This window comes from Dendrobates tinctorius, unplaced genomic scaffold (genome assembly GCF_039654945.1).
Source record: "Dendrobates tinctorius isolate UK_male_01 unplaced genomic scaffold, ASM3965494v1 ptg000070l, whole genome shotgun sequence".
NCBI lineage: Eukaryota > Metazoa > Chordata > Amphibia > Anura > Dendrobatidae > Dendrobates > Dendrobates tinctorius.
Window position 1 is genome coordinate 16,318,884 of NW_027361738.1, and position 14,369 is coordinate 16,333,252.

At 43.5% G+C, this 14,369-nt stretch overlaps 1 protein-coding gene across 1 annotated transcript in view; it reads left to right on the plus strand.

Moving 5' to 3' along the window:
- The window catches only part of LOC141095439 (ferroportin-like), a 58,293-nt gene that overhangs the window by 487 nt on the left and 43,437 nt on the right, over window positions 1-14,369 (plus strand). Inside the window, exons 2-4 of the mRNA XM_073581432.1 lie at window positions 150-258; window positions 11,193-11,260; window positions 13,835-13,994. Coding sequence (XP_073437533.1) covers window positions 159-258; window positions 11,193-11,260; window positions 13,835-13,994 — 328 coding nt within the window. The 5' untranslated portion in view covers window positions 150-158. The remainder of the gene's footprint in view (window positions 1-149; window positions 259-11,192; window positions 11,261-13,834; window positions 13,995-14,369) is intronic.

Genomic DNA, 14,369 nt, shown 5'->3' on the forward strand with positions numbered 1-14,369 from the left:
TGCCGTCGTGAATATTGTAGGCAGCGCATCAGTCACCGGCGGAAATCTAGATGTGAACAATCGTGTTTGTAGTTTTTACGTTTCACGGTTTAAGGTTTGCATGATTGCCAGTGCATGTGAATTGAAATGGCTGCTTCTTTTGTGTATAGTAATCTGCAATGCTGGAAGAATTAGAAGAATTTGAGGGTCCTGGAAATGAAAGGGCAGAAGCCCAACCACCAAGTACACACGATAACAGCAAGAAGAAGAAATCACTTGGTAAATATTTCACAAAAATCTGCTTTTCCATTTTCTGAACAGGCCGAAAAAGACATACGGTAGCTGTGCTGTTGTGCCGTTGCCATTTAAGAAGTAGTAACAGTGCCTTGCACATCAAGTGTGGTGTGTGACCTATATATGGTAAAATGTCTACTGAAGGCCACCTCTTTTTAAAAAAGACCACCTGCTTAGGGCTCATTCACTGATTTTTCTCGTACCTAAAAACAGTCTGAGTTTCATCAGTGAATTTGATCAGTGTCATCAGAGTTTGGTCATTGTCAGATTTTACCATCCGTCTTTGGTCACTTGCTTCATTTTTCCAAGATGGATAAAAAAACGCTAGGAGAAGCTTGAAAAACCTCCACGAATCAGTTTGTGAAAAACAGACAGCACACAGATGGCACCCGATTGCTGTCCAATTTTTTACGGATTCATAGACTTGCGTTGGCTGCTTTGATAAAACACTCAATATCAGACATATCAGGATCAGTATTAGACAAGGCTCCATGCCTTTTTGCAGACTACTTGGTCCGATGAAAATATCAAATATACGAAATACCCCATAGACTGTCATAGGGACAAGTGCTATCAGGAAAAAACACAGGCAGCACTCATATAAGAAAAGCTGACATCTGAATGAGCTGTCATCCACACCAGATTTCCTTTGAAAAGTTCTTTGCTCTACCATATGTTATGTGAATACCATCCCCTGCAAAAACATTGTTTAATACCAATTTGGTTGAAAATTAAATATTTGTAGCTGTAGTCATGATATGAAAAATATAATAAATATAATAATATATATACATTAAAAATCTATATATTTGTCAGGTGAAATATGTTAAACACGTCACGAATTTTCTAAGTGAACATAGTTCTAAAGATGATATTGACATGAAATTCTCACCAGATGTCGGTAAGAACCCATCCACTCCACACAGGCAAAGAAATCAAACCACAAATTAACCATAAATTAAGTGATATGCGATAAAGAAACCACAGGAGCACTAAGGGTGTGTGCAGACGCTGCGGAATCTGCCGCGGATTAATCCGCACGGATTTTGCAAAAACTGCAGATAAACCGCAGGTCAAAAGACCTGCGGATTATCTGCGGTTTTGCCTGCGGTTTGGTCCTGCGGATACACCATCTCCACAATGGTGGAGATAGGAACCCGCTGCGGATTCCGCAGAAAGCATTGACATGTCACTTCTTTCTGCGGTTTCAAAACCGCAGCAAATCCGCTCGGATTTTTCCGCAACGTCTACACAGCGTTTTTTTGTTACCATTCATTTGAATGGTACTGTACACCGCAGCTAAAACTGCTGCGGGTCCGCAGCGGCCAAAACCGCTGCGGAAACGCAGCGGAATCCGCAGCGTGTGCACATACCCTAAGCGGAGGAGGACATGACTTTGGGAGGGGTGGACCTTTTAACTCCTGCAGCTTTGTTTGTATTGCAGTGTAGATTTTAAGCAAGAGTGATGTTGCTTTAAGAGGAAGGAGCACAGGATGTCTGTGCCTGGTGTGTTACAGTGAGGAGGGTGGGGATAATATAGAGGCGGTAACTCTGGCTCTCCGTCTTTCTCTCACCGGATGAACTGGAGGAAACATTACCCGCCCTGTTTATAATCAATGTCCTAAAATGTTTTAATTATTGCTTATATAATGATGAATGCTTTATTGTAATTTTTGAATTTGCCATTGTATATCTTTTACCAGGTCCAATTTTATCATGGCTATAAAGAGTTAACATTGGCATTAACATTCTAAGCCCAAGGGAAGGGCAATCTTTCAGCCATGGTTCCCTAGAGGTTTCCTCCACAGGGGTTTTTTCCTCTCCTGAGTGCTGTAGGATGACTCTTTGTGAGTCAGAGTTTTGCCAAGTTTAGTCCCCTTAATGCTTTTGCAGGGACTTCTAGTTTATAAGTTAACAAAAGTGATTTATTAAAAAAAAAGTGTAAAATGTGACTTGGAATCTTTAACCTGTCACAGCTTTGCAGTTTAGGAGTCAGGTGAAAGTTGCAGACAAGTTAAGGTGGACTCATTTTAACTAATAGAGGATGTAAAACCTCACGATGGTGAGCAGGCTCGGCTTTGTTGGCCAGCCTCTAGGATGTTGTAATGTAACGTCAATCAGGAGTGGGCACAATGGTTAAGCACAGGAGTGAGGATAATAGGGTCATTGGTGCCCTGAAAGTTTACTGGCTATGCTTGAATGGCAAGCCAGGGCATGCCGCCCCTTTATGGCTGTCTGTCCTGGTGCTGTATGCTACGCAACTGGGGATATCACAGTACTTGTGAATCCCAATGTACAAGCACTTCACCTGACTCCTACTGTGATTGTTTTAATCCTGTGATTTAAATAAAGCTGTGGCCATTTTGACAACCAAAATAATGTGTTTTGTGTATTTATTCTAGTGCCTAGTTTTACCTTCGTTATGGTGGTTTTAAGATGGAGGGGGGCCCATCCCATATCCAAAAGTCATGAGAAATGACACAGGGTAAAAATATTGAACACACTTACGGAAATGTATTTAATATTTTGTACAAAAGCTTTTGTTGGTTGTTATGAATCCTGGAGTGGACCCACTGGATCACTGCACCAACCAATCCTGGGAGAGCTGACCAGGTGGAACCGACCCCTATACAGGGACTGTTAGGGGCAGGCCCAGGAGGAAGGTTACCACAATAGTTTGTGCCAGAGGGACGGCTTGAATACAACGAGAAGAATCTGGGTACTCACCGAGAACCAGACGGAAGGAGCAGCCACAGGAGTCACAGGGTCCAGTACAAGGCAGAGTTCACACCAAGGGCACGGGGTCTTGGATGGAGCAGAGCACGTACTGGAGGTGTACAGGGACAGAGCAGAGCACACACAGGAAGCATACAGGGACAGAGCAGAGCACACACTGGAAGCATACAGGGACAGAGCAGAGCATGCACTGGAGGCGTACAGAGACAGAGCAGAACGCGCACTAGAAGCGTACAGGGACAGAGCAGAGCACGCACTGGAAGTGTACAGGGACCTGGGAAAGCACCTGCACAGGGCAAGGAAACAATAATCAGGCACGGAAGCATGGGAGAAGCCACCAGATATACATGACACCGGACACAGGTTGTGGTCACTTCTGGGTCAGGACCTCAAAGTACAGCATAAAACCCCCGGCAAGTGCACGGCCAAGGCCTAACAGTGCGCACTGCACATGCGCGGACAGCGGAGGATCCGGGGAGGCCACAAGGCCGGAAGCACAGCGGCGACCAAAACCAGCAGCCCGAGGGAGACTGGAGCACAGACGGGCATGGTGGTAACATTGGTGATGACAACTTCAAGATACCTCCTGTGTATTGAAACTAGATGCATGCATTGCTCAGGTGTGATTTTGACACATTCTTCCACACAAGTACCCCTCAAACCCTCAAGGTTCCTTGGTCTCCTTCTTTGAACGCTGAGCTTTAGCTCTTTCCACAAATGTTCTATTGGATTCAGGTCAGGTGATTGGATCAGCTATTGTAGCTTTATTTTTTTTTCTCTGAAACCCATTGAGAGTTTCCTTGGCTGTGTGTTTGGGATCATTATTCTTGCAGAAATGTCCACCCTCTTTTCATCATCATCATCATCATCATCATCATCATCATCATCATCATCATCATCATCCTGGTAGATGGCAGCAGATTTTTATCAAGAATGTCTTGCTACATTTGTCCATTCATCCTACCTTCAATCATGTGATGTTTTCCAATGTTGATTGCTGAAGAACAGCACCACACTGTGATGTTCCCACCTCCAAACTTCATTGTTGTTATTGTGTTTTTGGCATGATATGCAGTGTCTTTTGGCCTCCAAACGTGGTGTATATTATGGCATCCAAAGAGTTCAATTTTGGTCTCAATCGGACAAGACAATATTCTCCCTGTATTTTAAACACACTTGACCATGCTTTTTGTTCAGCGATGGAGTACCGCGTGGTGAGCGTGCATTCAGGCCATAGAGGTTGAGTGCATTACTTATAGTTTTCTTTGAAACAATAGTACTTGCCAATTACAGATCTTTCTGTAGCTCTCCACAGCTGGTCATTGGCTCTTGGACAACTCTTCTGATAATTATTTTCACTCTTCTATCTGAAATCTTACGGGGAGCACCTTGTCGTGTCCGATTTATGGTGAAATTATGTTCTTTCCACTTCTGGATTATGCCCCCCACAGTGCTCACTGGAACCTTCAGTAGTTTACAAATTCTTCTGTAACCAATGCCATCAGTAAGTCTTTCACCAATAAGGTTGCAAAGGTCTTGAGACAGCACACTGGCCTTACCCATCATGAGATGTTTCTTGTGTGGAACCTTGGTAATGAGACACCTTTTTATAGGCCATCAGGAGAACCAGGTGATATTATTGTTCATTAAGTGGCAGTATTGCTTTCTAATTACTGATAAATTTCTGCTGGTATCATGGTATCATAGCCGCAGCTCAAGCTTGTCTCCGGGTGGTCACAGGATTGGTCTCAGCCAGAGGGGCCACCGAGAATGCAGACAACATGGGCCCCAAGTCATTTCCCAGCAAGACGTCTGCAGGCAAATCCTCCATCAAGCTGACCTCAACAATGCCATCCCCGACTCCCCAGTTCAGGTGAATCCTGGCAGTGGGTAGTCGATGTATAGCTCCCCCTGCTACACGGACTGCCACTGTCTGGTCCGTCTTCGCTTGGTCCCGGACGAGATGAGGCTTTACAAGGGTCAAAGTTGCCCCGGAATCTCTTAGTCCCTGCATACGTTTCCCATTAACCCACACAACCTGTCGATGCTGTTGTCGATTATCTGCCCGGGCTGCCTGCACAGGGTCTACTTCATGCAGCACTTCCTCCATCTCTTCCACCCCTTGGTTAATCGTAGCCCCCAATGCCGGGTCAGCTTCGCCTTGGTAGCAGTGTACAGCAGCCCGGCTGAAGGTAGCTGTTCCCGCCTTTGGCCACTGGGTATGCTGAGTCCGGTTGGGGCATTGTCTTTGCAGGTGGCCCAGCTGACGACAGGTGTGGCATCGCGCCCCAGGGGGACTGTGGTAGGCCGGGTTTCTAGCTGGTCCCCCTACAATCTTCGGTGGTTTGGGGCCCTCCAGGTCCATGGGCGGGCCCCTAGTGACGACCTTTGATCCGGACAACTGTGGCCTCCTGGCATCATGATGTTCATCGGCCAGGCGAGCGGCTTCCTCAAGAGTCGTTGGCTGCGTGTCCCGAAGCCATTCCTGTGTCTCGGGGTTTAGTCCATTAAAGAATCGTTCTAACAGGAAGAGCTGGAGGACGTCCTCCTTAGTGGTTGCTTGGCTCCCTTGTACCCACTGTAGCAGTGACCGCCGTAATTTACAGGCCCATTCAGCGTGGGTATTGGTCACACATTTTATAAGTCCGCGGAACTTTTGGCGGTAGGCCTCTGGTGTCAGCGCATACCGGGCCAAGATCACTTCTTTGATCCGCTCATAGTCCATACAGTCCTCATCAGGTACCGTGCGATAGGCGTCCGCTGCCCGGCCTGTCAGCTTGCTGGCCAGAATCTGAACCCGTTCCTCCGGCTTCACTTGATGAAGGGCACACTGCCGCTCAAAGTCCTGCAGAAAGCCATCAATGTCTTCCTCTGCCTCCCCCAACTGTCGGAAGGCATTATACTGGATCTTTTTGTGGCTTACTGTTGAAGGTACCTGGTCGAAGGCCAGAGCTCCCCCTGCTCGCTGACTCTCCTCTCTCCGTTCTGCCATCTCCATCTTGGCCAGCTCCACTTTGGTCCGCTCTGCCATCTCCATCTTGGCTAGCTCTATCCTGGTCCACTCGGCCATATTTTCCTCTTTTCCTTCAGATCAGTACGCACATCAGCCATCAGCTCTCGTATGATCTCTACTGCAGGGTTTAGGCCATAGAACGCCAGTCTGTTCTTTACCTCCCTCTGGTATTCAGTCTCCTCCACATTCACATTGTGGGGCGCTGCACTGTCGTGTTCCATGATGGCTGCTATCAAATCCGCTTTTGTTTTGTTGCTGGCGATCAACCCTCGGGCTTCCACCAGATCTTTTAATGTAGTCCTCTTTATCTTCTGGTAGTTATTTTCCATTCATTCCTTTCCTCCTGTAGAAGGGGTATCAAATCCTGCTGCCTGCCACCAGTGTAACGGGGTCTACCCAAGCTGGGGTACCTCTTTCAGTACCACCCCGTGTTTTCGGAGGTCCGCTCTGCGTTGGCTGGAGTCTGAATGAATGACGCTGGCTGGAATTCCTTGGTTACATGGGCGCATATAAAAGATCACTGCTTCTCCACGTATTTCCAGTCTGACAACACTTTACTCACAGGACACAGTATATATCACACAGATACAGAGGGCAGGCCAACAGAAAAGCGGCAGGCCAGACATGCATTACAAAAGCCGCAGGTGGCCAGAGCCTGCCGATGTTTACTGTTGGAATTACAAAGGTGGGGGGAGGGCGGACAAAAGGAGAATATCATGTCCCCTCTGCCCAGGGGCACAGCCTGTGGGCTGATGCATTAGGGACATGCATCTCACATAGAACCTATTATACATACATATAACTGCACAACATATTCTGGGTGCTGAGTGGTTCTGTAACACGTAACGCCCGGGATATCAATTAATAAAATATAACTTATATGAATATTGTCTAACAAACAAATATATCCTTCGGCTCAGCTTTTCCTTCTCTATACCATGTTGTCCACAGATCGAAATGCAAGTACATCGAGACAGGTTCCCTTTAATTTAATCCCTGTAATGATGAGAAATATAGGAACTTTGTTATCCAGCTGATTACTTGAAAAAAAGAGTTAGAAACCCCCTCTGGTCTTTTTCTGCACAGCAGGTCACTGACTGAGGATAATTGAGGATTAGTAAAGCTCCTAGCAGTCACACATAGCCTGATTAGAAAATGATGGCATATCCACGTGTTTGGAGAACCCTTATTATAAGTTGCAAGTCCAACTCTGCTCCATTTATAAAGATAATAAAAAGCCATCTAAAAATGAAATACGTGAAATACTAATACATGAAATACTTAATATTTATCAATAATTTCTTGTCCTTTATAGTTGGTGATTGTAATGGAAGTCTCTTTTATTTATGGAAATATCTATTAGCGGCATTTCTACACATTTTTAATACAAGAAAACCTGCCTTGTTCTGTATTTTTCACAGGTCATCATATTTCTGCTATTAAAACAGCAGAAGTAGGTCAATTTATTGTTCATGTTGTTGCTTAGAACTCATGAATCCTTTTCACAGTTACTTTTACACATCTAAGGCTAGAGGGTTCACATTACGGGCAATTTTTGATATCAAGGCGTCTAATGCACTGCTACTTACTCTATATGCTTAATGGAAGATAAATACGTTATATGTTTATTGGTTGATAAATATGTTACTTGTAAAAAATATATATATTTATAGTAATAAATATTTTTTTTGGAATAATAAATATTTTTATATCAAAATATTATATAAGAAAGATTAAAACGGTATAGACATGATATTATTACCCTCAGGCCTTACTTTGTTGTAGTTAGCATTAACTTCAATGAACATAGGGAAATGGCCTCCAACCTGTGGCTTTCCAGTTGTTGCAGAAGTATAGTTTCCACGGTGCCCTGAGATCTGTAGCTACAGTGAAAACTATAGGGTTAAAATCCATTAAAACGTGATATTCTGGAGTGTCGCTGAGATACATTAGCGTATTGCAGTGGTACAGTCAGACATCCTCTGATTTCCAAAATTATAAAATATCCATTTAGCAACTCTCTGAGATTTCCAACGCAGCAATTCTCTGACACGACGTTCTAAACAAAAGGACATTGAAAGCTTTGCTTAGCGTGGTGTCCGAGATTTCCAGAGGATGAAATCTCAGAGCAATTATCTATAGAGGAGCCCACATATTTTAGATATGAGCAGTTGGCTGAAGTACGTGTCAGTTTACCTCCAGAGAAAACATAAGGATCAGGCATTGTACTGTACCATACTTGACCCTAGACTTTATATGTCAGGGAAGAGTCCGGGGTCTCCCAAAAATATTGCAAGGTTGGCCAGTCCTGACAAAATCAGCGGAATAGCACAACTTTAATCTAATGTGTATAGAGAACTCGGAAGTCCAATAATTGCACAGAATGATTGCTACGCGTGTAAAGAGAATAGACTGCACTTTTTGATCAAAGTGTGGGAGCTCATCTGCCAGACAACCTCTTTTAGATAGGACTGTATGATAAGTAGTAGTTGTAATAATATTAATATTAGCAAATATCTCCAATTCGAAATATAGTATAGTTTTTAAGATTTGTTGTATCTCTTACCCCATGTGCAGGGCAATGCAGTAGCTTAGGTACACATGGTTGCTATATTTAGTGATGATCAGTCTAGATTTATTGGTTGTTATACCGATGGTTTCTGTCAACTTTTTTGTTCTTGTAATTTATAAAAGATTATTTTCTCATATATTCACCTTTCTACTTATTAGTCTAGTATTTTTATTTCTCGCTGACTTCGCCATCAAGAAGTTTTTTTTTCAATTGCTTAGTGTTATGTGACTGAATGTGAAAGACCACTGTATGACCCTCACAATTGGCATGTACAGAGGCAGGTATCACCTCAATCATTTTGAAGAATATACTGCTCTCACTGCCACCACTGGTGCCATTGCTGCAGAGGTCCGCAATCTCTTCTAAATTGTAGACACTTCTAAATATAATAATATAAAGTATATGGGAGTGCCGCCTGGCTGATGATTGGGAGAGATGTCGATCGCGTTGTTCTCTCTGAGGTAAGTTGACAGCCGGAATGTCAGTAGGCCACTTTCTCATAGAGAGTGCAGGAACACTCGGTTAAGCGAGCTCTCTTGTGTATGGGAGAGTCGAGTAAGATGACTGTCAGCTGAACGATCGGTTGAAGGATCGATCAGCCGACAGCCATCTAATATATATGGCCAGTCTTATATTGTTTGGCTATTTCTTGTAGCCCAGTAGACAATGAGTGAAGCAGCGGATTTCAGAGGCCAATTCTTAGGATCGGTGGGGATCTCAGTGGTTGGACTCTAATACCTCATTCAGACCGCCATTTCTCAAGTATGTATTCTATCCATATTTTTCATGGATAGAAAGCGCATTATGGGCCATGTTTTTGTGAACTGGGTGTCTGCATAAAAATCATGAAAATCATGTCCATTTTTGGTCCATGTCATGGATCATAGTTTACCAATACAAATCTATAGGTCAGTGAAAAAATTACTGACAGCACAATCCATGTGCGGTCCATGTGCTGTCTGTTTTTAACATTGTAATGGGTAGGGAAATCTTTACAGTTTGTCGTTTTGGGGCATATGTGAAAATCACTAATGAAACCTGGTAAGACTGACATCCTGACCAAACACCGATGAAACACTGATCCAAAACGCTGATGAAAATCACTAAAGTTTGTACGTGCAAGAAAAATCACTGACGCCTGAATGAGTTCAAGGTGATCACCAGGTTATCACGTATCCTCTTTATAGCTAGAACGCCTAGATTTGGGACAACCCATTTAACGTTCATTGTGCAAACATTTCTATGATTGTCAGCTGTCTTTAAAATAGATCTGTCACCTATACATGCTGTCACTCCTGAGAGCAGTACAGTACGTAATAATAGAAGAAACTTTGGGCTGTCTCACACATTTGATGGACTGGATTTTAGTTGGAAGCATGATACTAGGCTTTATTCTTATTTACTTAATACTTTGGGGTTTCATGTGATTTGGGGGTGTAAATAACAGGGCCTCCTCAATAGGACACACATGTCACAGTTTAACAGACATATTTATTGACTGGCGGCATAACCATAGTAGTCCTTTAAACAAGGGCAAGGATCTCAGCTTCCAAAGGATTTCCCACCTTGTCAGGTTGTGCTAAAAATCACTGTAACGCCTCTTTCACATGTTCAGTATTTTACATCAGTATTTGTAAGAGAAAATCAGGAGTGAGTGAAAAATGCAGAAGTGGTGATGTGTTTCTATTATACTTTTCCCCTGATTGTTCCTCACCTGGTTTTGGCTTACAAATACTGAGGTGAAATACTGACCAAATACTGAATGTTTGAACGTGGACTAAGTTGCATTCAGACGTCCATGCAAATAGGTCTGAGATCGGACCACAATACGCAGACTGGCTACTGGTCTCCCGACACAAGTGTGACAGATCATAGGAATATATGAAGAGTGGTGGCCAGTCCGTGCTTTGCGGTCCTATCTCTGACTGATTTGTACTAATGTCTGCCAGGGCACTATGAGCCTGTGAGAGGCCACTGTCTACCACAGCCTGCTGTGCCAATACACCGGGTGCAGCAGTAACTTTGTGAGGAGCAAAGCTGCACCTCCATGGGTCAAAAGAGCCAGAGGCATCGTCAGATTCATTCACTTATGAAAGACTGACTGCACAATTGCATTCAGACTAAACTTTGAAAGGCCGGCCTGGGGACTATGTGTCTTGTCTAACTGGTCTGAAATGGGTTCCTGATGGCTTTTTCTCCCTGCATCCCTTTAACATAAGGAACAACTTGTCAGTTAATTGGAGTGGGGCTAGGAGAAGTGGGCTGGTGACTTGTCTTGGACTAGTCAGCTGAGACACATAGTCCCCGGGCTAACTCAGCTTTGAATCATGCTCCCTTTGGTTCAGGCAGCATGAATCCAATGTCAGGTTAATCCTCTAAAATAGATTTTTTTGCTATTTTTACTTCCATAAATAAGACTTTCTGATAATAATTTTAGCTAATGAAGTTGGGAATTTAGAATTGTGTTATGGTTTCAAAACCTGTGACATACAATGTACTATTCTCCTTATTCATTCACTCTTTCACCATACGATTTTGTCAGAATAAAACATTCATTGCTGTACAGTATGTACCACATTACTCTATTGGTTTTATTAGGCCCAGCTGTGAATTACTTCATGGGGCCAAGATTTCTTGTCTACGTAAGCTGTGCGCTTTCAATATGGGTAAGTTCAGAATTCAATTTTGGTGTGTTTCATGGTGTAATGTAACCTATCAGTAAGGCCGGGTTCACACAATGATAAAATGATCAGGTCAGCAGCATCCAGAGTTCTGCGGGTTCATCTCACCCCACTGTGTGCACAACCTCCTTGTCATCACTGTTCTTGGTCCATCTGTATAATCACCCATGTGCACTTGCTCTTTCACTACCATTGGCCAATGTGCTGCCGTGTCCTGACCATTGTGCTCACGGACGGCATGCCGAACCTGGCCAAAGACCTGATTCACATGTCAATCATCTGGTTTTGCTGACTAAATAAATGTCTGCTGCATTAAAATAGTATAAAAAAATTATAGACCGGTAACATTATTGCAGCAGTTAGACATCAGAAACTGCTATTTTAATGCCGTAGACACCACTTATTTAGTCAAAACTGCGAGATATCCCATTCTCACACTAGAGATATCCCATCCTCACACTATAAGCCAACACAGGGCCTTGCAGGAAGCTGCCAAGCACTGGGCTCCCACATTCTATAAGTCTGGAGTCTATTCCTCCTGGACAGATGGGTCTTTTACATGCTGGTAATATTCCATACTGCTTGGTTTCCGGATAAGACCCTATTTGCACTTTTTTGTCTCTCCAGTTATTCTATCTGATTAATTTTTTTTATTCCTTTTTTATCATACATATTTAGAATATATTTTTTTTTTATAAAAAATTACAGCCCTTTTTTGATAAGTACTGTTCAACCATCCTTATACACATGCACACTCAGTAGGGAGAGGGGAGCAAACTGCTTCTAGACACCTCTGGTGGCTGTTTTTCACTTGGGATGAAAAAATATCAGACATGGAAATTCAACACTCTCGGTGTAACAGGCGATAGTATGCCCTGAGTCCAGAATATATTTGGGGTTAAAGCGGCCTAGGTTTGATTGTACCCTGCTATATTATGGCCTATGCCATTTCATCCCCTCTCATGCCAGATTATGCCCCCTTGATATCTTCAGTGTTGAGTGATGTACACAAGATGTTGAGTGATATACACAAGAATGACTTAATTTTTCAACATCTTATTGGGGGTTCAGATTTGTCAGGTAAGTTATGTGAGAAGATCACTGACTTAAATCTTAACATTATAAACACATAATCTTTTATTACCGTACTTGATGCATAAAAACTTCAATCAGTAAAAATATTAGACTTCTACAAAGACATAATGAGTAAAGAATCTACTGCACTTCTCAGTAGTTACACAGTAAAAGCAGCCATGTGTCTGAGGATGATAGAATAAGATCTGCACACTTTACAACCAGAGACAGGCTGAGAAGGGATCAGATCAAGTTACAATTGTATTCTAAAGCCCCCCGTTACACATAATGATGTCCCAGTGATCCCACCAATGATCCGACATGGATGGGATCAATGGGACATCATTAGGCTGATCGCTGGTGAGCTGTCACATAGACAGCCTCTCCAGCGATCAGGACCAGCGAGCAAGCTGGTTTCTAATGTAAACATCGGGTATCCAGGAGCCGCGGCTTTTGGATACCCGATGTTTACCTTGGAAACCGGCATACATGCTGGTTTCCAAGGTAAACATCGGGTATCTAAGAGCCACGCGGCTCCTGGATACCCGATGTTTACATTAGAAACCAGCGTCCAGCGTCGCTGATCGCTGGTCTCTCGCTGCCACACGCAGCGATGTGTGCTGGCCAGCGGGAGACCAGTGATGAAAAAATGGCCCAGGCCGATCGAGCACGATCAGCGATACCCGGCAGGGGGACTGGTCGCTGATCCCCGTCACACACAGCGATCTCGCTGTGGCGTCACAAAATCAGCGATCTTGCTAGCGATATCGCTGTGTGTGACGGGGTCTTATGGTAAAAGCCCTTATCTTACTGGACAGCAGTGTAATCTCAGACGTAATGACTGTTGTCTATTACCAGCCACATTGTACTGTAAGATGAATCTTCATCATGTGATTAACAACACATACCTTCCCAATATGTGTAAGTCAGTTTTACGTTATTAAAAAATGGAGGGGTGTAGTATGATCTAGGCTATTTTACATCCCTGGGTATTGTTTGGCCTAGGTCAGTTTATCCCTCAGGGTATACTCTGGCCTGGGCCAAATATATCCGAGTTTAATCTGGACAGGGGATAATTTGGCCTATTACACCGGTTCATCTTTTGATGGTGATGGGGAAAATTTGAGAGGTCGCCATGTATACGTAATGGGCAGCTGATCCTGCCAAGCTCTGTGGCTGACATTTTTCTATTGTGTATGGACGAGGGTGGGGCTTAATTGTAGGGACAGGTAAAACTTTCTATAATTGATGACCAGCGCTATAGGTTGACTGTTTTGCCAAATATACCTACAGTCTACAAGACTCTCTGAACCCTAGCAATTATATCTTCATGACCTATGTGAGAATGGCATGATAAGGGGGCCATTAGCTACATATGAACCCTCAGATTTTGGGTGGAATAATAAAATCTGCGATTAGATTCATTTATTTGGTGAGTTAGTCAGTATATACTATTACTGATTGTGTTCTAATGTTTGCTTTCAGGGGGACCGAATGTGGCATTTTGCCATTTCTGTGTTCCTCATTGAACTCTATGGACATAACCTGCTGCTGACAGCTGTTTTTGGCTTAGTGGTTGCTGGCTCTGTGTTAGTGTTTGGGGCCATAATTGGTGACTGGATTGATCGAAAACCCAGAAATAAAGGTAAGTTATATGATACTTATTTTGTTTATAGCATCATATTCTTTATCAAACAAATATATGTACATTTTTTACAGGTAACCTATCATGTCCCCTAACTCAGGTTAATCTGAAAGCTAATAGCACTTCAATGCTGTCAGTTCACCTTACTGAACACATGGCTACCAGGAGAAAATGAACTTTATTTCTCCAGGGAGCCTCCAGCTTTCAGTCGTAGAGGTGTGCACGTAGCAGCTTGCTCTGTAAAGCACCTATGCTCTTTCCATGCCTCTATGACTAAAAGCCGGCGGCTCCTTGGGGGAATACAGCTCAGTTTGTCCCGGTAGCCCCGCATTCGGCACAGCGGACAGACATTATTGGAACCCTATTGATTTGCAG